Genomic DNA, 26,326 nt, shown 5'->3' on the forward strand with positions numbered 1-26,326 from the left:
ACCGTCTTTCCAGGACGCTTCGCAAGCCGTGTCTACTTGCCTCCATTTGTTCCGCTGCCTGGGCCTTCAGTTGAACGAACACAAGTCAGTCCTCCTGCCTTCCAAATCTGCAAGATTCCTGGGGTCCGTGCTGGACACCACGCATTGTACGGCTCGTCCCTCAGAAGAGCGGCAACAAAAATTGATGGTTTCGGCTCAACTACTCTGCCGCAGCAAGGTCCTATCGGTCCGCCACTACAAATCCCTTCTCGGATCGATGTCCTCCTGCATACCATTAGTACCGCATTGCAGGCTAAGGATGCGTCCTCTACAGGAGGAGCTGGACAAGCAATGGCGCCAAGCAGAGGGGTCGTTCGACGACAGGGTTGTCGTAACATCAGCAATGAGAACAGCGAGCGAATGGTGGCTTCAGAAAAGCAATCTCGCCCAAGGCCTAACATTCAGGATTTCTCCTTCACCCATGGTGATGACCACGGACGCCTCGTTGGAAGGCTGGGGTGCAGTGCTCCGAGAGCTTCAAGTCAGTGGCCATTGGAGTCCAGGACAGCGGCAGTGCCATATCAATTTCCTGGAGCTGACAGCCATTCGGTTGGCCTTGCAAGCTTTTCTACCCAGAGTGGGCAATCGCTCAGTGCTGGTCCGGACGGACAATACGACGGCCATGCACTATGTAAACAAACAAGGAGGCACCAAATCGCAGACTCTGTCCGCAGAAGCTCAACGGATTTGGGATTTCGCAATTCACAACAACATCACTCTGAGAGCCGAGCACTTGGCGGGAACTCTCAATGTCAAGGCGGACGCCTTGAGTCGCCAGACGGAAGTGACTCACGAGTGGGAGTTGAATCAATCCATTCTCGACGGAGTGTTCTCAGTTTGGGGGATGCCGACCATCGACCTCTTTGCTTCGCCGGAGAACGCCAAATGCCGGTTCTACGCAAGCAAGGTTCACCATCGGGGGTCCCTAGGGAACGCTCTTTCGATGGCCTGGTACAGCGCGTTCTTTTACGCTTTTCCTCCCATTCCCCTCATTCCTCGAGTTCTCAAGAAAATGAAGGCGGAACCCTGCAGGATGATTCTAATTGCTCCAGCGTGGCCCAGACAATTCTGGTACACAGAACTGCTGCGACTCTCCCAAGCTCCTCCAATTCACTTGAGGCCCATTCCGTCCCTCTTGTCCAGGAGTCAGGGACAGGTTTTCCACCCGGATCCGAGATCCCTCCACTTGACGGCGTGGCTCCTGAACACAGAGAATTCAGTCATCTAGCTTTGTCTCGAGAATGCAGAGAGGTCTTGGCTCATGCCAGAGCACCAAGTACCAACAAGACGTACACGGCAAAATGGAAGAGATTCTGCTTGTGGTGTCAACGGGAAGGTCTCCATCCTTACACTTCCCAACCTCATCAGTTGCTGCCGTATTTGCTATCTCTGGCTAAGTCTGGTTTGGCACATTCATCAGTAAAGGTGCATCTAGCGGCCATATCAAGGTTTCGACGCAGTTCGGCAGGTCCTTCCTTATGGTCCTCTAGGGTGGTTAAACAATTCTTGAAGGGCCTATTCCGGATGTATCCGCCAGTTCGTCCTCCTCCACCAGTGTGGCAGCTCAACCTTGTCTTGGCTCAACTCATGAAAGCTCCGTTCGAGCCGGTTCACAAGGCAGACTTAAAGTTCCTCTCCTGGAAACTAGCACTCCTCTTAGCTCTAACATCGGCTAGACGAGTGAGTGAGCTTCAGGCACTCTCCATAGTGCATCCATTCCTGCAATTTACTAAACAAGGTCTGGTTCTTCGGACTAATCCCAAATTCATCCCGAAAGTGCCATCTGAGTTCCACTTGAATGAACCGGTGATTCTGAAAGCATTCTTTCCACATCCTTCTACACCTGCGGAGCGTACGCTCCATTCTTTGGACATTCAACGGTGCTTAAAGTTTTACTTGGAGCGCACACGTCCCTTTCGGAAGTCTACTCAGTTGTTTGTGTCCTACAGTGCACCTCGTAAGGGGTTGCCTTTGGCAAAGACTGGCATTTCCCGCTGGATCTCCAGTGCGATTCAATTCTGTCATCAGGAAGCGGGCAAGCCGCTGGACGGCAGAGTCCGTGCACATTCCACGAGGTCGGTGGCTTCATCTGTGGCTCTCTTTTCGGGAGTTGCCATTAAAGACATCTGCAGGGCAGCAACGTGGAGCAGTACTCATACCTTCACGAAACACTACTGCCTGGATTCTGCAGGACGAGATGATGCGGCTGTTGGCCAGGCAGTCCTGCGTAATCTGTTTCATTGAGAGGTGAGCTTTCCCTACGATCCCTCCATCCTGGTGAGCACATTTTGTTTGTTTTTACTGTACTTTATGTATTTTTCTATGGTTATGTGATGCCATGTATTTACAAAATGTGTTCATGGTGCTGTACTGCTAGCTATTCTGATACAAAGCATGGGAATCTATGAAAGTTCCAATACTGGGGCAAGAAAACAAGTTACTTACCTGTAACTTTGGTTCCCCAGTATTGGTAACTTTCATAGATTCCCATGCGCCCGCCCACCTCCCCTGGGAAAGCTCATCCTTTTACAGAGTTAGTGGCTGTTTGCACAACGGCTACGAAAATCTGAGGCTCTGAGCTCTCTCAGGAAGGTTCTAGAGGGTGAGGCTGCTCTGATTGGTCCTGGCAAAAGTTTGGTCTCTTTTTCACAAAAAGAGGTGGATAGAATACAAAATGAGATGAGGCCTAGGCCTAGGTTTCTCTTTTGTTTCTATGGTTTTTATACTACCGAGGCTCCCATTCCGACGACGGGGAATGATACAAAGCATGGGAATCTATGAAAGTTACCAATACTGGGGAACCAAAGTTACAGGTAAGTAACTTGTTTTCTTATTTAGCGACTCGCAATTGGCGTCCCAGTGCGAGTGGCAAATTGCGATTCGCTAAATGAAATGTACAACAGTGTATTTAATACTGTTTGGGATTCCCAATGGGCTCGCAAATTGCAAAGCTCATTAATATTAATGAGCCTCTCGCAATTTGCGAGCCCATTTGGAATGCCAGCCCTCCAAGGGATGGTGGCCTGCTGGGCTCAGCAGACCACCATGTCTGGGACTGCTTTTAAATAAAGCAGTTTTCTTTTAAAAAAAAATGCAGCCCGTTTTCCATGCATTTAAATAAAAAAATAAAAAAAATGAAACGTTTGTTTCATTTTTTAAGAGCAGGCAGTGGTCCCTGGGACCACTGCCAGCCCTTAAAAAATTATTTTGCATGCATTTGCAAAGGGGAAGGGGTCCCCTGGGGACCCCTTCCTATTTGCGAATGCATTACCATCTACTTGAAGTAGGTGGTAATTGCGAGTGTTTTGCGACCGCAATTGCAGTCGCAAAACATTTTTACATGGTTTTGAGACTCGCTATTTGTAAGGGGATGCCCCTTCCAAATAGCAAGTTGCAAAACCTATTTAGCAAGTCGCAAAACAATTGCTACTCGCAAAGTAGGCTATGTACATGGCCCAATAGGTTTTTTCTGATAGATACATCTGCCGTGTGGATTCCTCACCTTGTGAATATCCCCTTGCGTCAGCAACATTCGTAAATTCTTTTGTAGCTTCGCGCCGACGTGGATCCGGACATCACAGAGGCACGGCATCGCACGCGACTCCGCTGACGTCACCGACGCCTATAATAGGCCCACGCCGGCGTGATGACATCAGTTCCCTTTTTTCCGCGTTGTCGACGCTAACGGTTTTCAGGGATCGTACTGTAGCTTACAGTAACTTTGTTACTATTTTCATTGTATTTTGTCTATCTTCATACTTTTCGAGATGTCGTCGAAGAAGACTGGGTTTAAAGCTTGTGGCGAGTGTGGCAAGACTGTCTATCACCGATCCTCACGAATGCTGTGTCTGGTGTTTAAGCTCCGACCATGATGTCGAGGACTGTCTTTGCTGCAAGAAGATGACGCCGAAAGCTTTGAGAGAGAGAGAGGTGAAACTCCTTGTGGCAAAGCTTAAAAATAAGAAGGTTAAGAAATCTTCGAAGTCTCGATCTCGTCGATCGAGGTCGAGGTCTCGTTCGAGGTCGCACTCGGAGTCGTCTTCAGCTCACGCTTCGAAGTCTTCGAGGAAGAAGCACAAGAAGAGGAGCCATGAGTCGCGTCATCATTCTGGGAAGGACTCTAGTTCAAGACCGAAGTCTCAGGTCAAGCTTCCGAGTAAGGAAGTGGAGATTTCGGAATCGGAACATGATGGGGCTTCGCATCCGGGTTCACCCGAATCTCAGAAACAGGTCCATTCTCTGTTTCCATCCAATCCTTCTGGTCAGGAGGATGAAGGTGAGGAGCAGGGGGCTGGTGGAGCCGAAGTTCCAGTACCTGAGGGTTCGTCGACTCCGGTTCCTGCACCCGATGAAGAGGTCGACGTCGTATCGACTCCGCCTCCTCAGGAACAGCCACGGGGTCTGTGAGAAGTTGGCCTGATGTGCAGTGCTCACTATTCTAGTGATCACTATATATCAGTCCAAACAACCCTTATTGATGATTGGTTGTAAGTCAACCTTATAGACCAGCTATCCTAGTAGCATGGATACGAGCAGTCTAAGGCTAAGACTCTAGAGGGCGTGTTAAGCCAGCTGTTTTACCATCACATTACCCCTTGAACACCCAGTGAAAGGACACCACACAAGTGTTATGAAAATAAACAATGTATTTATTAGAATCACAACAACCCTGTACTCTTTATGAGGACAGGGTGCTAAGCACACAACAAAACTCTTACGAAAATACTTTTAAGTTAGCACGTTACACAAATGCCCGAGGGGCACGAAAAACCATATACTTTCAAAGTGGAATGCGAATTACTAGCAGGTAAGTAACGATTCTCAGAGGCTTTGGGATCGCTAGGACTGGACTACTGAACCTTTAGATTACTAGCAGGAGGCCTAGGGAACTCGGGTGCAGAGTGTGCACTCTCACGCGGGATGCGGGACAAAGTCTATGGAAGCCAGAATTCACAAAGTTAGTGTTCACGGGCGAACCCGACCTGGTAGGAAGAAAACGACAGTGGATCCTGACCCTAGGATAGTGAGGCTATGCTGGGACACCGAAGTGCCGAAGTTACCTAGCCCAGGGGCTGCAGCTGCATAGGTCTGAAAAGACGTCGGGGATCTCGTTGCCGGACCAGGAGCCTGGAAGGAAGAAGTTGCTGGCAGGCGACCAGTGAAGGAAAGTTCGATGGATCCAAGCCTGGATCAAGGAAGAAGAAACCTGAAAGCAGAGGGGACCAAGTTCTTGAATCACTAGCCAGTGATTAAGTGGGCACCAGGATGGCACCGGGCGAAGTCACCGCAGTCAGGTGAGTGGGCGCTGCTGGGCTCTGCAGTCTCTCGGACCAGGAGGCGTTGTCGGCGACCAGGATGGAGGTGCGAGCTGTCCCACGGAGGATGAAGTCGTTGGCGTCGAAGTTACCCAGGATTGGGCAACAAGCCTTGGCTAATTCAAGCCCACGCGGTGGACTCAAAATGGCGTCTTGAGTGGACCAGGAGGGTCCGGGGTGCTCCTCTTCTGGAAGGGAGCAAGGGCCAGTCTGGAGCAACCAGACCAGCAGCAGAAATGTCGTCGGGCGTCGTCAGGAAGGCCACAAGCCAACGGGCTAGTAGCCAAACAACGCGGTGAGCAGCGGAAAGCAGAAGGGCCCCACGCAGATCGTGGAGATGCTGGGGGGCTGCTCTTCGGTGCTGGAGCTGCTCAGGGTGGGGGCTTCTCGGACCCCAAAGCACTCACCAGGAATTCACTCGGCGGGCTTGCTGGAAAGAAGTCGTGCAGTCTTGCAGATGGCCGGTCCCTTGAGGTCTCGTCGCACCCACGGTTCTCAGCTGGGCTGTAGAGGTGGGTAGAGGTCAGAGGTGCCAGGGAAGCCGGGTCTCGTCGAGCTGGGCAGTCGGATTCCGGAGGAAGGACTTACAGCAGACCGCAGTGTTCTTAGATGGTGCCTGCGGATGCAGGGTGACTACTCCTTAGTCACAAGGGAGAAATCTTAGGAAGAAGTCTTGAGTTCCTTTCGCAGAAAGTAGTTTCAGGATTCAAAGATGATCTGATTTGGAAGGGGGCCAGTCTCTACCTTTATCTGGGAAAAAGGGGCTGGCACGCGACTAGGTCCTGCCCTATGGGTGGGACCAGGAGGGGGGTGGTTACACCCACTTCCTTGGCGGGCTTTTCCCCAGCACAGGGTCTGGAGTGACCCTGGAACTGGTTCCAGCCAGCCTATGCACAGTGAGCACCGGGGTGCCACGTGCAGTCACCTTCCTCTAAAGCCCTGCCTACCTACAATACACAAAACCCTGTCTGGGACGGTGCTGGCACCGCCCCTGGCAGGAAACCCTTTGTCCTTGTCTCCTGCTCTGGGAGGACTCCCAGCAGCAGGAGGGCAGACTTGTGTCTCGGTGGCAGCATCCATTTTGTGGATGCTAAGGCTCTGTCTGACTTTTAACCGGGTTATAGGTTACAGGCATGTCGTGTCCCTCTAGAAGGGTGGAATGCTAACCCCGTCGCCAGAATTGGCGAGGGGTTAGTATTCCAATTCGTATGACACCTTACTCGACATGTTTTGATAAAGCGATACCAGAGTTGGCACATAACCGCGAGGATTATAATGCACTTAAGAGTATATGGTATGCGATATCATGGAAACGGCTAAGGGATGGATCCCGAAAGCCGCAGACAGGCTCAGCTCATGCCAGAGCACCATCTCACACGATTCCAAGCACTCTGCCTTCAGGATTGTTAAGGCCTGCCATAGGAGTGACTGATAGGAGATCTGTGTGTCCATTTTAGGGTTAGATATAGGTATACTATATCTACAGCAAAGGGTGATTACACCACCTTGCCCCAGCTGTCAAGCAGCCAGTTGTGTCAGATTTGGATGGCCAGCCAGGGGTGGCATAATACATGCTGCAGCCCCTGGTAGGCCCTGGGTACACCTATGCCCTGGGTACCTAAGGTACACTGTACAGGGACTGATAAGGTGACTCAGTATCCAATTTAGATATGTACCTAAGGTACATGGAATCCATTTTACAGAGAGAGCAGTAGGCCTGGGGCCCTGAATAGCAGGGTCCCAGGTCAACTAAGTCAGAAAACCAGCAAAACACCAGGCAAAAAGTTGGGGGCAACCATAGTCAGGGATCTACCTTCCTACAGGGTCCATATCCTGAGTTTCCGTCTCCAGGTCAGGATCCTTCTCAGTTCCTGAACGCCATGTTTGGTGTCTATTCCAGGGCAATGTTCCCGTCTGGTGCACCTGTTGGTCCCACGGGTCCTATGGCCTTTAATTTAGGTGTTCCTCAGGCTTACGCCCCTGCACCCTTCATATCTTTTATGCCGGCTCTACCACCGCATTGGCATTTTCCGACACCGCCGGTGTCTTCGACGCCGGTGCCATCGATGCCGATCCCATCGACGCCGATACCTGCGACTCCGAGGCAGGATTCTGCCCGACCTCGTATGGATAGACCCCGTCCGACTTCGGGTTCGACGCCGGCACCGACCCCGTCGGAGTCGATTCCGAATCCATTGGCTTCGGTGGTGAAGGAAAGATCTCGGAGGAAGGCCCAGAGACTTCTGGAAGAAGAAAAATATGGGTATTCAGATACTGAAGAAGGAGAGTTGCAGGATTCTGAGGATCCTTTTGAGGATTTGTGTGAAGCCAGTGGGCTTGAACTATCGCCTGAATGGGAATTGGCTTCTGTGTCAAATGTTCCATCAAAGGATGTGATGCCTTATCACACTGTCATTAAGAAAGCAGCGAGTTTATTGAATATTACTCTGCCCACTGCTGATTATAGGCCTAATATTTTGACTGAGGTGCTTCATTCACCCTCATCTATCATTAAACCTATGTTGCCCTTCAACGAGGCCTTGTCTGAGCCTATTTATGAGGTCTGGAAGAAACCCTTATCTGCTCCTGCAGTTTCTAGAACAGTGGCCAGGAGATACAGAGCTGCACCAGAGGACCCTGCATTTTTATCTTCACATCCTCTTCCTGAGAGTTTGGTGATACAGGCTGCTTGCTCAAAGAAATCTGCTGGTGCTTTTCCACAGGTTCCTGGAGATAAGGAATCCAGGAAGCAAGACCAAAGTGCCAAGAAGGTTTTCTCATCAGCCAGTATGGCATTAAAGTCAACCAATGCTAAGTGTCTGATGGGAAGGTATATCCATGCTTTGATGGATTCTGTCAAGCAGTTGATTCCGAAAGTCCCTGAGGATGACAGGAAGGATTTTCAGGAAGTGGTATCGGACACTCAAGCAGCTGCGAGACAGGTCATTCAGAGTGGTCTGGACACTGCTGATTCAGTGGCAAGGGTCATGGGTTCCTCCGTGGCCACTAGGAGGGCTGCCTGGCTCAAATCTTCAGAATTCTCTGCAGACGTCCAATCTGCCTTGATGGACTTGCCTTTTGATGGATCAGGGTTGTTTGGTAAGAAGGCTGATACTGCCTTGGAGCGTTTTAAGGACAGTAGGGCCACTGCAAAATCTTTGGGTCTTCAGTCCAGGGGTACTACCGGAAGACGCTTCAGGGGATTTGGTCGATCTTCCTTTCGGTCTTACAGATCATCCCAGCAGCAGCCTCAGCAGCAGCAGAATACACTGTACAAGTCGTACAGGGGCAGACAAAGATCCCGCCTTAGAGGTCGTCAAGCTTCCTCCTCCTCCTCCTCCTCCTCTCCTTCCCAACCCTCTGCCAACGCAGCAAAGCAGCCCTAGATCCGCCATTCCGGATCATGTGGGCCCAGTGGGGGGTCGGCTTACACATTTTCTACAAGATTGGGAATTAATAACATCGGATCTTTGGGTTCTCAATCTTGTAGAGAATGGGTATGCACTTCCTTTCCAGGAATTCCCTCCCAATTACCCTCCTTGCCAGGGTTATTGTTCGGAAGACCACCTGCTTCTCCTGCAGGAAGAAGTCCTGGCACTGTTCCGAAAAGGTGCGATAGAGGTGGTTCCAGAGCAGGAAAGGGGTCAGGGGTGCTACTCCCGGTATTTCCTGATCCCCAAGAAAGATGGCAGGCTTTGGCCAATCCTGGACCTCAGGATTTTGAACCTTTACCTGAAGCAGGAAAAGTTCAAAATGCTCACTCTTGCGCAGGTTCTTCAAGCGCTGCTGGAAGAAGTCTGGATGGTGTCGATCGACTTGCAGGATGCGTATTTTCATATTCCTAGGGTGAAGTCGCACAGAAAGTATCTCCGTTTCACGGTTGGGTCACAGCACTACCAGTTTGTGGTCCTTCCGTTTGGTCTTACTACTGCACCTCGAGTCTTCACCAAGGTGATGGCAGCTCATCTCAGGAGATCGGGGATTCATGTGTTTCCGTATCTAGACGACTGGCTGATCAAAGCGGAGTCGCCGGAGAAGGTGCTCCATCATCTGCAAGAGACAACTCTGTTGTTGCACAGGTTGGGTTTTTCGATAAATGTACCCAAGTCTCACCTGGTGCCCTCACAGCGCAACCTGTTCATAGGTGCGGTACTGGACACTACTGTGTGTCGCGCATTCCCTCCTCCTCAAAGGATTCGCGACATACAGGAGATGATTCCTTTATTTTTCAATGGAGCGGTCGTTCCAGTCCTGAAGGTTCTTCGCCTGCTCGGTCTGATGGCTTCATGCATTCTGTTGGTCAACCATGCACGCTGGCACATGAGGGCGCTCCAGTGGTGCCTCCGCAGGCAGTGGTATCAACACAACGGAGATCTCAGGGAGTCAGTGAAGATCTCCAGAGAAACTGCGGCGGATCTATCTTGGTGGAGCGTGGAAGGCAATCTGTCTCAAGGGAAGCCTTTCCAACTGCCTCCATCGGTGGCCACAGTGATATCGGATGCATCCACCCTAGGGTGGGGTGCTCATCTGGGGGATCTGGAGGTCAAAGGTCTTTGGTCTCCAGAGGAAAGGTTGCTTCACATCAACCTTCTAGAATTGCGGGCGATACGTTTGGCGCTCAAGGCCTTCCTCCCTTCCCTTCGCGGTCAGTCAGTCCAGGTCCTGACGGACAACACGACCGCGATGTGGTACGTCAACAAGCAGGGAGGAGTAGGGTCGCAGTGTCTCTGCAAGGAGGCTCTGCGCCTCTGGTCCTGGGTTCAGGACCATCGGATTTGTCTGATGGCAAGTCATCTGGCCGGAGTTCTGAACGTGCGTGCAGACAGTCTCAGTCGGCAGTTCTCTGCCGATCACGAGTGGAGGCTTCACCCAGAGGTAGTTCACGACATCTTTCGGATGTGGGGGACTCCTCGGGTGGACCTGTTCGCCACTCGCGGGAATGCTCACTGCCTGTCATTCTGCAGTCTCCAGTATCCGATGCAAGGAGCCTTGGGGGACGCATTTCAGTTGAGTTGGAACTCGCAACTCCTTTACGCGTTTCCTCCCATACCCTTGATTCCTCGGGTTCTGAGGAAGATTCGCCAAGACCGGGCCCAAGTCATATTGATCGCCCCGGATTGGCCAAGAAGGGTGTGGTATTCAGACCTTCTTCACCTCTCCTCTCACCCGCCGCTCCGTCTCCCTCACAGGGCAGATCTCCTCTCTCAGATGGAGGGGCAGGTTCTACACCCCCACCTCCAGACCTTACACCTTCATGCCTGGAGATTGAGCGGGGCAACCTGATTTCTTTTTCTCTCCCTCACAATGTGGTGGATGTCATTTTGTCAGCCAGGCGTGACTCCACTAAGTCCATCTATTCTTATAGGTGGTCTAAATTTGTTGCTTGGTGCAGGGAGAAATCTATAGACCCTTTGATGTCCCATTTATCTGATGAGCTCCAGTTTGCCCTTTCTCTGGCTCAGCAGGGGCTTGCTGTTGCCACGGCGAAGGGTTATCTTTCTGCGCTGTCTGCTTTTATCTGTTTGCCTGACCAGCCTTCTCTTTTTAAGTCTCCCATTGTTTTAAGGTTTTTGAAGGGCCTCACTAATAGGTTCCCTCCTACACCTTTTATTGTGCCTCAGTGGGATTTGAATCTAGTTTTGACATTTTTAATGGGTGCTCCTTTTGAGCCTCTTCACAAATGTCACATGAGGCTTCTGACTTTCAAAACGGTTTTTCTCGTTGCAATCCCCTCGGCAAGGAGGGTAAGTGAGCTTCAAGCTCTTAGTTCCAAGCCCCCATTCCTGACCATTCATGCTGAACGAATGGTTCTTAGGACCAGGGCTGCTTTTCTGCCAAAGGTGGTGACTCCTTTCCACCTTGGTCAATCCATTACCTTTCCTACTTTTTATCCTCCCCCTCACCCTTCCAAGGAGGAGGAGAGATTACACCGTCTTGACCCCAAGAGGGCGGTGTCTTTTTACTTGGACAGGACTAAAGACTGTCGAGTGGACGACCAGCTCTTCATTGGCTTTGCTGGCTGCAAGAAAGTAAGAGCGGTCCATAAGAGGACTTTGTCGAGATGGATCGTCCTCTGCATTAAGATCTGCTACTCTTTGGCCGGTAAGGACCCACCAGAGGGTATAAGGGTTCACTCTACTAGAGCTAAGTCTTCGTCCTCTGCATTGGCTAGAGGTGTGCCTGTAGAGGATATTTGTAGAGCGGCAACTTGGTCTTCCCTCCACACTTTCGCGAAGCATTACTGCTTGGATTCCGAAGTGAGGAGGAGGGTCACTTTGCGCGCTCTGTCCTTCAGGATTTCCTGATTTAGAAGAGTGGACACCCTCCTCCGGGAGTGGGGACTGCTGTGGGACTCTATTCACAAGGTGAGGAATCCACACGGCAGATGTATCTATCAGAAGAACAAGTTACTTACCTTCGGTAACGCTTTTTCTGGTAGATATTATATCTGCCTGTGGATTCCTCACTGACCCACCCGCCTCCCCGTTGTCCACTCTTCTATGCCAGAGGTTTATATGATGTATTATTTTATGGTCAAGGATTTGTCTATTTCAAATGTTTTATTGCATTTGCTTCACACTGTGTGTGTTACCTTGATTTCTATACTGCGTATACTGTGTATATGTCTACTGTCATCGGTCCGTCCGTGTGCTTCGAAGGCACGGAAAAAAGGGCGGAACTGATGTCATCACGCCGGCGTGGGCCTATTATAGGCGTCGGTGACGTCAGCGGAGTCGCGTGCGATGCCGTGCCTCTGTGACGTCCGGATCCACGTCGGCGCGAAGCTACAAAAGAATTTCCGAATGTTGCTGACGCAAGGGGATATTCACAAGGTGAGGAATCCACAGGCAGATATAGTATCTACCAGAACAAGTGTTACCGAAGGTAAGTAACTTGTTCTACATGCGCAAACGGGTTTGCGAACCCGTTTGCGCATATAAAAACGGGTCGCACATCTGGCCCTTAGTATTTTATATTGAAGGAATACCCCCTGTCACATGTATTTCCTTTGTTTTATAGCATCTCTCATACCATTGTAGGATGTCAGAGCACTCTACACCACACACACATAGAGACAATGAATCATACATGTAAATCAGTGTATAAAAAATGGTACATAAATTAAAGGGGACTACAAGGTATATTCACATGTCATTCATACTGGTAGGCATTTTTAAAGAGTGCTTGGTCTGGAAAATCACAAACTCAGGATTCAGAACATAACACAGTGGCTAGCACTGCCTTTAACATTAAAAATGTATTTCTTCCCAAATAAATATTTTTAGCAGCATCAGGGTAATGATTGACTGGGTAAAAACATAAGTTACTAACTGGTACCATGCAGTTTGCAAGCCGCTCTTTCATGACAGCTTATAGGAGGTCCCCCTGCTAGATTACGATTGTCACTTATGAAGTGCACAGTAACAAAAGTATCTCTGTGAAAAAAGCGGTAACCACGGACCTATGCACATAAAATCTGCTTTTTAAAATGCATGTTACACGTTTTTTGCAGTAGGCACATTAACCCTCTGTGCTACATTAGTTAAGTCAAAGCTGCCACTGAACAAAACTCTCCTCTCTCTCCAGCAGGTACATTAATCACTGGCATTACCTTGACACTTTTATTGTTGCTGGAACTCTGCTAATTATACACAAAACGTTGCTGTGCTTTTAAAACTGCTGCCTACGGACCACCTGGGAATGTGTCACGGACCCCTGGAGTCCGCAGACCCCAGTGTGGGAAACACTGGGCTAGGGCATCCTCTTGTTTGTGGGACCTGCAGCTTCCCAAGAGATTGTTCAGGTGGATTTACGGCATCATGCGTTGGATGGCCAGGAGCTGGCGGCGTTTATTCTCCGCTCTGGACATCTTGGAGGTGCTGGGCCAGGCCATGGCTTCCTCAGTCGCCCTCCGTCGCCATGCTTGGCTTCGGGATGGCGTGTTCCCTGAAAACATTTGGGAGCGGCTGATTGATCTTCCGTTTAATGGCAGCCTGTTCCATGTCCCGGCGGACTCCGCCATCCAGAGGTTCCTGGCAGGGCTCCATCCTCCTCCTCAGTGACTGCTGAGTTGAGCTGGTTCTGGGCATTCTTGGGCCGGTTGCCCTTGCTGTGGATTGTATTTTCTGGCCATTGATTCCTTCTTGCTGGGACTTTGACATTGTTGGCTGCTGGACGGCCCCTTGTTGACTCTGTGGGTTTTTGCTGGAGTGTTGCACAGACTTGGCCTTGAGATTAGTCCTTCTGTTTTTCCTTGAGCCTTGAGCTGCTTGTCAAGTCTTCCGCGGGGACGTTTTTCCCTGTGACTATTTGTTTTTTCCTCTGCTGCAGAAGTTCTTCCAAAGAGGGTTCCCATGTCTTGGGACTTACCATACCCTATGTGGGGTAATGGTAGCTGTTACATAGCTAAGCTCTGCTGGGGAGTGCTGGTCTCCTTTAGGTGCCTGTTCTCCATGGCATTTCTGTATGTTGCTATTGCTTCATGAGGTTGTGTGCGCAGCCCCTTGTGGTAGGGTGGCCGGGCATTTCCTATCCTTTCTGCTCTTGTTCTGAGAGCTGGGGTGCTTCTGTGCTCTTCTGGTGGTTTATGGCTGAGGTGCTGATCTGGCTGGCTTGTGCATTCCCTCTGGGTGGGCTCGCCCTATTTCCCTTGTTTCCTTGGGCCCTCTCTGCTCCTTCTTCTTGTTCCTCTGCCTGGCCATACATTGGATGGAAGCTCGGTTGCCTTGGGGGTGGAGTGGGGTGCTTCGGCCTCGCCTGCCTTGCCCTTGGTTCCTCTGTTGTAGTGTACGGTCCTCTTCAGTCTTCCTTCTTCCTCCTTCATCCCTCTTGGGGTTGCTGGTGTTCGACTTGTGGGGGGCCTCTTGCCTGGCAGGGACGAGGTTACTTCCCTGGTCCACAGGTCTGGTCCCCTGCGGGGCCCTCTGTCCAGTCCAGACTGGTGGGGTCCTTTTGCAGACCCTCCTTCCCTGTGGGTATTGCTAGGGTATCTATTCTACGTGAAGGAATCTGCGGCTAGTAGTCTATCAGATTAACGAGTTACTTACCTTTGTTAACTTTGTATCTGGTAGAGACTATTCTAGCCACAGATTCCATGGGGCCTCGCTCCCCATTCTGCGAGGACCCCATGGCTGGTCTTCGGTACTCTCCTCCCGGTGGGGGCTCTGTGTCCTGTGAGTACCTTCTTTTGCTCTTTTTCGTTTTTATTTTATTTTTTGCAGAGTTTTATATAGCGTGAATTAGACCCGAACCGAATCAGGTATCAGAGCGCTTTACATAGCACCAGTTACGTTACATGAGGTCGGACACACATTCATTTTAGGCACGGGGAGATTAAGTGATTTGCCCAGAATCACAGGAGGTTTTGGCGTTGTTACCGAGACTCGAACCCAGATCCCCAGGTCCGAGGTCGAGCGCCCTAGCCGTTAGGCCAACTCCTCTCCCCAACTCGCTCTTGACGGTGGCTCCGTCTTGTTGCTGTTCATTTCTCCTCTTTGGTCCTTTGGGAGATGGGGTCACGGTGCTCCTGTGCTCCGCTACTCTGGCTGCTGCAGGTTGGGGAGGGTTGTTTAATCTCTACCCTTCCTTCCCTCCCTCCTCTTGCTACTAGGTGTCCTGGCCCCTCTGCTACCTTTGGAGTTGGGGGTCCTCTGGTCGTGCCTTCCCCTTGTTTCCTCGGGGTGGCTGCCCTCTATGCTGGGGTGGCTGCCCTCTATGCTGGGGTGGCTGCCCTCTATGCTGGGGTGGCTGCCCTCTATGCTGGGGTGGCTGCCCTCTATGCTGGGGTGGCTGCCCTCTATGCTGGGGTGGCTGCCCTCTATGCTGGGGTGGCTGCCCTCTATGCTGGGGTGGCTGCCCTCTATGCTGGGGTGGCTGCCCTCTATGCTGGGGTGGCTGCCCTCTATGCTGAGGTGGCTGCCCTCTATGCTGAGGTGGCTTGGAGGTTGGTAGTTCCTGCCTATTGGGACTGGCTCCCCTTCCTTGTTACGGGGTGAGGGTTGTAGGCCTGCTACATGTGTCATGACTTTCACGCAGGTTCCTTGTCTCTGGGGTAGAGGGGGGGGGCTATGCACTGGCAGGGTGGCTGCTCAGGGCTCTCCTATGTTCTTCCTCTGTTTCTGCAGTGTTTCACTGTTCCTTATGGTGTCTTCCTCTTTTTCTTTTTTATATACTCTTTCGCACACTGTTCCCATACTCCCAGTTTTTTGTCTGGTGGCTCCGCATTGTGGTGTGGAAAAGTTCTCCGAAAAAAAAATGACGTAGGCACGCCGGGGTGGGGTTTATATGACCTCGCTGACCGCTTATGCGGACGACGCCTGGGCGGAGTTGCGTCATGGCGCCACGCCTCCGGTGCGCAGGGATGCTATGGCAAAAAGTTTCCGGAACCAGTCTCACGCCTGGGGATAATTCTACGCGAAGGAATCTGCGGCTAGAATCGTCTCTACCAGGTACATCGTTACCGAAGGTAAGTAACTCGTACTGCAGGCAAATAAACACCACTGTTGACCTTTAAAGAGCTGGTGTTTTTTTACCCTGAACTGTTTTCTTTTTTTCTTTTACATTTGGAACTATTTGCTTTTAAGACTTGATAACTTTTATTTATTGTAAGACGACAATTTTTGTTCCACATGTTGTGGATAACCTCTGATTTCCCAAGGAGCGCCCACCTTCACTTAACCGATGATGGAGAACTTTATGCTTGTATGCTGCTCCATTGACACGTCGCAAGCATTCCACAAAGGAATCATTTAAGATGTCAGAAATTTGTGAAGATATAATTGTTTAAAAGCTTGTTTAATGTATTCATCAGATGAAACTTTCTTCCCTGTTTTGCTCTTAAACGTAATCCGCAGTTACTTAGTCAATTAGTTCATTGCCATTTTTCTAATCTTTGTTTTCTGTGTGTTGTTCATAGTGCTCATGACCTTTCCAGATGGGATATGTTTGGAAGCAATTATAAACTGTTGAAAATTGGTATTGAAAATGGTGACATGCCAGAACAGGTTTGTTTAATATATATGTATATAAATATATATATATATCAAATTCAGAATGGTTACTTTGATCTAGTGTACAAGTGACATAAAAACATTTTCTTTCATTGCAGATTGTTACTCATGCCTTGCAGTGCACACACTATGTGATACTTTGGCAGCTAGCAAAAATTTCAGAAAGTGGTTCCACAAAGGTATGTTTTTATTTCTTATATTAATCAGATCAATTTGACTCTTTTCTTTATCCTCCTACTCCTTGTTTTGTTAATCGGTGGACGTTTAACTTAGTTCTAACATTCCTAATGGTTTTGCTGTTTAAATCACTGCAAAGTTGCTCCATATGTTTGGTGGCCAATAAGATTTCCTTTGTAGTGGCCATTACCTTGTGTAAGAAAGTGCCATCTTTCTTACATGGAATGCCCCCACTTTTTGCTAAATTGCTGATGTACTTTGACTGAGTGTGCCCTGGGTTCCTGCCAACCAGGTACCCAGGGCCTGTGTTCCTTCCCTACAACTGTGTTGAAACCAAAACCCAATTGGCATCTCTGACCACAGGTCAGCCCCTGGTAAGTGGTACCCAAGGCACTGTCACCAGAGAAGACCCCCAAAGGCTGCAGCACTTATTGTGCCACCCTTGGGGCCCCTGTACCCTGACACACACACTGCCTTTGCAGGCTGAGTGTCTTGCTGCAGAACTAAACAAAGAGTCGACATGACACACATCCCGGTGTGCCATGCACACAAACACACTGCCCTGGCATACCTCATTCACCCCTCTAGCTGGGTGCACTATGCCAGTGGTGTGGGCACAGGTGCATGAGCCCTTTGCCCCTACAGTACCCAGGGCCGTTTCTGGGCACTGCAAGTGCAGTGATGCCATTAAGAGTATATGGTGCTGGAAGGTTGTCATTACGAACTCCACAGCACCATAATGGCTACACTGAAGACTGACAAGTTTGATATCAAACTTCTCAGCACAGTAAACCCACACGGATGCCAGTGTGAGATTTATTGTAAAATGCACTACAGATGGCACCCTAGAGGTGCCGCCCGAAACCTAACCAACTCCCAGTGTCCTGACTGCATGGCTACAGAGGCTGCCACTACCAGACATGTTTCTGGACCCCTGGGTCGAGAGCTTGCCGCTCTCAGGGGCCTGAAACCATGCACATCCTGGGACGAGGTGCCAAACCTCCTCCCCCAGGACGGGCAGGGGAAGCTTCAAAGGAATGCTGCCTTTTTTGAGCTTCCCCAGGCCAATTGCTGTACTTACAACTGGCCCCCACCAGTTCTGACCCCCACTCAGGCGGGAAGACAGGCGGGAAACTAAGTGAGGAAAGGGCGTGTGCCAGCCTGTGCCAACTCCACCCCTCAGGTGGGAGAGAAGAGGTGAACCACAACTCCAGGCTTCCGCCATTTTTGAGGATGGGTAGCCCTACCCAATCAGAGCTAGGCCCCTGCCCCCCTCCCACAGGAGAGGTGCAGGATAGGGGGTGTACTCATCCCAGAACAGGGACCCATTGATCCTTGCCCTACCTGTAACGCCCCTAAATTTAGTATTTAAGGGCACCCTGAACCTTCCTACCTCCGATCCCGATTTTGAAACAAGAAGAAGAACAAGAAACAAGACCACCTGAACCTGCTCCTGCTAAAACCCTGGTGTCCCCTGCGGACAGCAACCTCTAGAACCCTGGACGACATGCCTGCCATGCTCATCTAAAGACTGGGACTCCCATGAGCAGTGGTTCTGCCCAAACAGCAACAACCCCTGGTGCCAGCCAGGAACTGCAAATCCAGCACACTCGCACCCGCCGTGCCTGGCCCGTGCCTGAGTGGATAAAGACCCTGAGGACATCCCTCCGGCGACTGTGACCCGGAATCCAGTGCCCAAAGACCCTCCTCGACGATCCTGATGACGCCTGCAGCCTCACAACAAGGGACCCCTCCAACTGCGACCAGCTGAGGGTAAGTTTTCCCGACGTCCAAAGACACCCCTGCTCCCGGCGTCCCACGACCCCCTGTGCCCAACTCCTGGGTGTCTACCTATCCTCCAAGATCCCAACTTACCTCTCGAGTGGTGGTCGCACCTGAAGAATCTCCGTCCCCGAACCTGCAGCCTTTGTGCAGCTGGAAGTGCAGCAACTACCCTACTTCCCCACTTGCCCTGTGTATGTGACCAGGAGCTCCGCTCCCACAGCCGCGTGGCCTGCCTGCTAGAAGGCCGAAGGCCCCCTATCCTCCACAGGATAACATTGGGCCTACTCACTCTACACCCGGCTGCCCCTGTGCCGCTGAGGGTGTAACAACTGTACCTACCCGACCCTATGAGACCCCTGAGTCCATGCCCAGAACCTTAACTCTGCCAGTCGAGTACTTACCCAAAAGTCGATAGCTCGCTTTTCTTCCATAGGGTAAGATTGACTGGTTTTCAGTGTGGAGTTTTGAAACTTTAAAATATTCACAAAAAATCAGCCGAACAACGAATTCCGATTTACTTACCTGTTATCAGGAGAGATCCCAGTGCTGAATCTTTCAGCCCAGCACTGAAACTGAAAATTAATAATAACCATGATTTACTGTTAACTAAATTTTCATCCATAGGAAACCATTGTCTGGTTTTCACCAGAAAAACTTGTCCAATTTTCAAACTTAAAAATATTCCTTAAAAATCGCCAGAATGACTTAAACGCATTCTTTCAATTGTTTACAGGAGATATACCAGTGCTGGATCCAGGATCCGATTCAGAAAAGGGGGTGGTGATGAACAGAGTGTCTGAATCAAGCAGACCACTCTTACCCAGTCCAAAGATCAGGGCTTGATCCATCACCGTTATTTAGCTCACTGCCCCATCCCAGCTCAGAACCTGGCTATATGCAAATTAGTCTGTCCCTGGCCCAGTGCATCATGGGAACAGGGCAGACCAAACTACTAAGCCAATTCTTCACCAGAAAGGAGACAAGCTACCGGGGACCGGTTTCTGGCATTTCAGCCTCGTCGGCCCGGCTTGCTTAAATCCTGATGGAGCAGTGAGCAAGGGACTCATGTCTGAGTATACCCTGCCACACCTATAGTGGCCAAAAACGATTCAGAAAAGGGGGTGGTGATGAACAGAGTGTCTGAATCAAGCAGACCACTCTTACCCAGTCCAAAGATCAGGGCTTGATCCTTCACCGTTATTTAGCTCACTGCCCCATCCCAGCTCAGAACCTGGCTATATGCTACTGCCGGTTCTACTGCCGGGGCACAACCGGCAGTAGGACCAGGGGCACAACCGGCAGTAGGACCAGGCACGCCGGCTGTGCCCCGCGAGCTGACTTCTGACCCGCGGCTGTTCATCGACATTGTTCGAACTACGGCGACGGCCATTGAGCCTCCCGTCATTATCGCCTACCATTCGGAACTGCAACAACTTTAAACGCTCGGCTCCATGCCGTAACCGGCACAACAGGAATCCTCAATTATTCTAATTCTTATTGAATAATCAGGGACCCAGCATCGCTATCTAAGGAATAAGTACCTGTTCGCCCCACTACCACAAGCCCCGGCGACGCCACCAGCACCCTGTCTAAGGAGTTGTTAATATCAACTTGCCTAACCACTCAAAAGAACACCGCCAGCTTCGCCATCCGATACCTCTATCCCAGAGGCGCTCTTAAATCAGGCAAATCTAATTACATAAGTCCTGAAGATGATCCCCTTTATTAATTGAGCGAGGGATCGAAACGTCGACACCCATGAGTGGTCATACATGCTAATAGTTTATATATGTTGTTGTATGTACTACTCCAGGCGTTACTGTCAATATTCTTTACTTATAACAGTACCCTGCCTGCTCTTTTCTTTTGCCTGAAACACCCCTTTCACCCTTTCCTATTTTCTTTTCTCCTCCCGATACAGCACAGGATTGTGTCTTGCTACTGTTGTAGAAATGTATTATAATTGTTTACCTTCTAATTGTTGATAAATAAATTCCTTGCCCGGCTGGACAAGGAAGCTAAACATATAGTAGCCTATTGTGTTCTATATAGTATTTGTTCTATTTTCCAAAAAGCTAAGAACCTCTGTTCTATAAAACGCCATTCAAGAAGTGTCCTCAATGTGAGTCGAAGTTTCCCCACACCGATCTACATGAGGTGTGCAACCTTTGCCTCTCTCCGGAGCACGAGGCCAAATACTGTTCCGCTTGTGCCTCATTCCGCTCCAAGAAGACTATTCGGGACCGACGAGCTCGAAGAACCATGGCTCGCTCGTCAGCTTTGATCCCGGACAACATCTTTGAAGAGGGCGTCGACGCGCCAGAACAACAGCGACCCGAAGAAAGCGCCAGCTACTCTGATGCTGAAGACTCAGACGTCAAGGACATCACTCCAGCTCAGTGGGTCGTAAGTACACACGTTGGCCCGACCCGTCCTCGACACCCTCCAAAAAGGCTTCGGTCACACCGAGAGACTGCTTCCCACGTCCTGCCTTCGGGCCTGGCAAAGAAGCCTACTAAGCCTTCCGGCGGCTCGGGCTCGAGTCGGCCAATTCCCGGAGTCGATCCGATAACGACACTGAAAAATAAGCCACCTTCCTCATCCACGCCGACCGCTGCTTCAACACCCAAGCACTCGGCGCCGAAGATGGCACCGGCTCATCGACGTCAAAACCAAACTCTGAGCCGAGTAAAAACCTGCCTAAAGGTCCCGACTCCCATGCTTCGGAGCTGGAAAAAACCCCGGAACTGAAAAAGCACGCTCCGGTTAAGGACATTTCAAAAGGTCACAGTTCTAAGCCGAAAGACCCTAGACCTGCTATTGAGTCGGTGCCGAAAAAAACCTCTGGAACCGAGGACTTTGACACCGAAGGATCTACCCTCTACAAAAGAGCTTTTTACACCAGATCCCACACAAAATACTCTTGTAAATGATCCTAAGACTAGCCAACTGACTCTCAGCTCCAAGAAGAGACCACTAGAGGCGCCTGCATCTCCTCCTCCTCCAAAGAAGAGACATTGCAACCTCTCCATTAAGGGTCCCTTCTCCACCACCTTCCCATACTCTTCCTCCTCCTCTTCCTCCTCCTCTTCCTCCTCCTTCTCCACCACATCATTACTACACCATCCCCTAATCCAGATGATGATGTAGATACGGACTCTGATGATACAGGTGGGGGTGCACATGACCCAGTAGGGACCAATAGCCCCCCTCAGTCACCTAATCCATGGGATGATTATACCACCCCTGATGTGCCTTACGTCCCTCAAGATGATGTATATCCCTCCAGCCCTTCCACTCCAAACCCCCCCGTGCCCCTCCCCCTGGGGACACTATAGGTTTTAATCTACTAGTCCATAGGGCTGCCCAATACCATGGGGTAGACTTCCACACAGACACTGTGGAGGAAGATTTCTTATTAGACACTTTTGACACTAGGCAAAGGTCCACTTCCATTTTGCCAATGCTTAAGGGGGTCATTAAGCATGCAACAGAGGTATTTAAAGATCCTGTCAGGGATCGAGTCCTCAACCCCCCGCATTGAGAAAGAATACAAAGCTGCCCCTTTAGATCCAGTTTACATTAGAAAACCAGCACCGCTAGATTCCTTCGTAGTTTCTAACGCACGTAAACGTGCCAATTCACAAACATCAGGTGAAGCCTCACCACCAGATAAGGAATCTAAACTCCTTGACACCTCCGGCAAACGAACAGCGTCACAGTGAGCTAACATATGGCGCATTGCCAATACTCTTGGCAAGATATGACAGGGCACATTATGATGAACTGGAATCCATAATGCAGCATCTACCAGATAAATATAAACATAGGCCCATTGAACTCATACAGGAAGGTACAAATATCACCAGGGGCATTAAGTACCTCCTAGACATTGCAGTAGATGATGTGTTGAATTGGAAGGGCTCTGAACTAATTTGTTTCTCTAACTTTCTGAACAGGATATTATTGGTTGCTAAAAAACCATCAAAGAAAACCCATATTAAAAAAACTCCCTATTTCTCAGAAGCTACTTAATGTAGAAATAAAAAAACTTATAAGAGAACAATATTTGAAGCACAGACCTTTAAGATATCAGAGACTGGCGTTACTAAAAAGGAGGAGGACAAGACAGAAAAATAAGCAAAAAAAGGAAAATGAGGATTAGGTATGGTTCAAGCTGCGGGAGGCGGTCGTTAATGGCCAATCTAGACTTTTCTGGTCTCTGATCGGGGAAGGTTGTGGTCACAGATGTAGATCCTTGCCTGTCCCGATTGGAGAACAGAAATGGGTAGAATACATTCTGAACCTGTATGCTGGAAATGAAAAGGTAATAGTTCCCAATAGGGTAAAAAAGATCAACTCCAGCTTTATTCCTCCCTCGGAAAAAAAACACCGAACTAGCCATTAATGGCATGCGCTCATCTGGTGCAATGGGCCCAGACGAGCTCCCCATCTCTGTATTAAAACAGAATAGCGCCACCTGGAGTAAGATTCTTTTTCCAGTGTTTAGTTTTTGTTTTCTGCATTCCGTAATCCTTCCCTCCTGGAAGGGTAGTGTATTGATACCCCTGTATAAAAAGGGCAATAGAAATGTACCCCAAAATTTACGACAGATTGCCCTCCTTGATGCGATCGGCAAAGTCTTTTCTAAATGCCTCCTGCAATTAATCACTGAGTGGGTAGATGAGAATAATATATTGCCCCTCGAGCAGACGGGGTTTCGAAAAAGGCATAGCACCTTAGATAACCTGACCGCTTTACATGTTTTATCGGAGAAATATGTCGAGCTTCGAGGAGGGAGAATATATGCAGCATTCATAGATTTCTCCACTGCTTTTGATAAGGTGGATCGCCCTTTGCTGTAGAGAAAGCTATCGATTCTAGGCATGCCTCCCGAGCTTCTAAACTTGGTCCGGGAGCTTCACTCCGATACGTGGTGTAGAATACTCATGGGAGGGGAAAGAGGTCTTTCTCAAGCTATTCCATCTGCTAACGGGTTAAAACAAGGGTGCCTGTTGGCCCCATTACTGTTTTCGTTATATCTATCTGACCTCCCACAAACTCTTTCCTTAAGTGATGGCATCGCCCCGTCTTTGGGGGCCAAACCGATAGTATGTCTGTTATATGCAGACGATATACTAATTTTGGATTTGACCCCCTCAGGATTGAATAATCGGTTACAAGCGCTCCATGTATTTGCAGAATCCCATCACTTAAGGATAAATGTTACTAAGAGTAAAGTCATGTGTATTGCTGGAAAGAAAAAGCAAAAATATGGGAACTTTCCCTGGAATATAGGGGGCCTTCGATTGGAAGTGGTCCAATCCTATACCTTTTTGGGGAAAATAGTTTCCAGTTCATTAAGCGAGAAAGCCCATATAACCAATAACATTCGGAAGGCCATGTCCCATGAGAGGGGCCTAAATATCCTCTATAGATCTACTGGCCAGAGGCACTTTCCCTATCTATTGGAGGTTTTCAGAGCTAAAATTCCAGCTACTTTACTATATGGCATAGAATTACTTGATGTGGGGAGTTGGGGCTTTCTAAACACCACAGAGGGAAAAATCCTACGGAAATTGTGTACGGTCAATACTATGTGTACTATAGCTGCTTTTAGACTGGAATTTGGGTTACGCAGTGCATGGGTCCAGGGCCTTGCCGGGATAGTACGCTGGGTTTTCAATTTGGCGAAGGGTGATTCGGACACCTTAAGATATCTGATCCGAAAAGAACTTCTTGGACCCCTAAACGAACATTCTATAATTGTAAAGAATTTTAGATCCGCAGTCAAACTCCTGAAACTAGATGAATTGACTCTTTTTTTCTTTATCCACTTACCAGCTAAAACTGACCCTAAAACTGGCCTCCTGGAATCTAAGCTTTGCCTTGGATAAAGAGACCCTTACCGCTAAAAGGAGTCCGCTTCCTCTTATCGCCCATTACCAAATTAGAATTCCCCAACCTTATGCTTCATGGAATATCCCCCACGGTGTGCGCCGTTTTATGTTTCTCTTGAGGCAGGACTTACTCCCTCTAAATATGCTGCTATCAAAATGGTATGGATCATCAGTAAAGTGTAATCTTTGTAACAAATACAAACAAGATGTTAAACATGTGTTATTTGTTTGTCCGGCCTTAAAAAATTATCGTTTAAAATGGTTGAGACCTATTTGTTCAAAACTAAATATTCTTTCCTCTTCTGCTTTTCTCGATGCCATTTATAATCCGCCAAATGAGAGGTTCTGCTGCACAATTTTTAAAATTTTTAAAAGTTTTCTGAATATATACTAGATGTGTTCTGTTGTAATTTGTTTATAAGGATTTAAGTGTCGATCTTGGAAGATTTTATGTGGACCTCTGTCTAGAGTTCCAAAACATAAATAAATAAAAACTTGAACTTGAAACTACAAATATCACCAATACTTCCATTCGTTGTGCCTCAGATGCCGCAGATACTGCCTCAAGGGCAATTAACACCAGTGTCCTTTTGCGTAGGTATGCCTGGCTACGTATTTCAGGTTTCAAACCTGAAGTACACAATTCTATCCTCAATCAGCTATTTGATGAGAAACACCTATTTGGCCCTAATGTCGATGTATCTTTAGAGAAAACGGGAGCAATTGCAAGCTCCCAGACGTTCTTTTCATCGCTCATCATATAGATGCAACTCAAGAGGCTACTTCTCCGATAGCCCCTCCACTTCCTATAAGACCCCTAGCCAATCCACATTCACTAAAGGCTACCGAAGAGGGGGTTACATGGGCAACAACAACAAAGGCAGAGGCAAAGCGAAAAACTCCCGTTCTGCCTCCACCCCTACCCAATTACTTTCCTCCACTTCACCCCCCCCCCCCCCCTCCACCATTCCACTCCTGTGGAGGGAAGACTAGAGCAATTCCTTCCTGCCTGGACCAACATCACATCAGACAGGTGGGTGCGACAAATTATTCAATCTGAAAGAAACAGGTTAGTGTTAGATTCCTTACCTAAGAATATCCCCAGGCGTCGGACTGGATCCGGAAAGTTTTGCGTAGCAGTACCCCTGCGCGTCAGTAGGCGTCGTCTCCGGCTCCACGTCCGTCGTCGGCGTCGTTGTCCCCGGGATGACGTGGTCTGAGTACTTAGACGCCGCCCTCGCGCGCTGACGTCAGTTCTTCTTTTGTCCGCGCCAGCAATCGCAGATCCGGAAAAAACAGTACTCCTTGGTCACTTTTTGACGAACTTTTTCGATCTTTTTGATCCTGTTTCGAGTCGTAAGACTATCGGTGCCGGTAGGGATGCCCGGGTTCAAGCCCTGTGCCGATTGCAACAGACTGATGTCAGTTACCGACCCCAATCGCCGGTTCCTGTATTGCCTTGGGGCTAACCAAGACGACAAGTCGAGCCCCGACTGCCGGGCCTTGACGTCGCAGGCTAGGCGGGAGCGGTCCCGTAAGCGCCTCGAGCTCCGGCAGTCGGCCCCGCACCGTTCACGGTCCAGGTCGAGGAGGAGGTCAAAGGACCGGTCGCGGGGCCACAGTCATCGCAGCTCGGCGAATCGACACCATTCGGCGGGCTCAAAGTCCTCAGATAAGAGGCACAAGAAGTCGAAGAGACAACATCGCTCTTCCAACTCCCCCCGACGCTTGCGCGATGCGGCTGGTGGTTCGGGCGACACCGCCCACGTGGCGTCTCTGCCAACTCCATACCTGCCGGTCCCTGGGCTGAACATGACGCCGGAGGAGATCGATGCCTTCCTCATGGCCATGAGGTCGCTCTCTCCTCAGTCAGGTCCCGCTGTGGCGCCTTCGGGCCCCGCGGACCTGACTGGGAGCCCAAGCGGGCCGGGTGCTAAGGCCCTGGCGCAGTCAGGTGCTTCGGCCCCGGTGCCGTCGACGACTGGCCCCAACGCCACAGGGCCCCACCGGGTCCGGATCCTGGTAGCCGCTAGTCGACCTTACGACCCCTCCGCCGGCGCTGACCCCCAGGGTGTCGCCCTCGACGCCGTCCCAGGACGAC

General features: G+C 49.8%; 1 protein-coding gene across 3 annotated transcripts in view; it reads left to right on the plus strand.

The window, feature by feature from the left end:
• Positions 1-26,326, plus strand: part of STAG2 (STAG2 cohesin complex component) — a 1,493,174-nt gene that overhangs the window by 954,089 nt on the left and 512,759 nt on the right. For all 3 annotated transcript variants that reach the window (XM_078688751.1, XM_078688750.1, XM_078688752.1), the window contains 2 exons: positions 16,270-16,357; positions 16,462-16,542. In XM_078688751.1, coding sequence (XP_078544877.1) covers positions 16,270-16,357; positions 16,462-16,542 — 169 coding nt within the window. The remainder of the gene's footprint in view (positions 1-16,269; positions 16,358-16,461; positions 16,543-26,326) is intronic.

Source organism: Lissotriton helveticus, chromosome 4_1 (genome assembly GCF_964261635.1).
Source record: "Lissotriton helveticus chromosome 4_1, aLisHel1.1, whole genome shotgun sequence".
Lineage (NCBI taxonomy): Eukaryota > Metazoa > Chordata > Amphibia > Caudata > Salamandridae > Lissotriton > Lissotriton helveticus.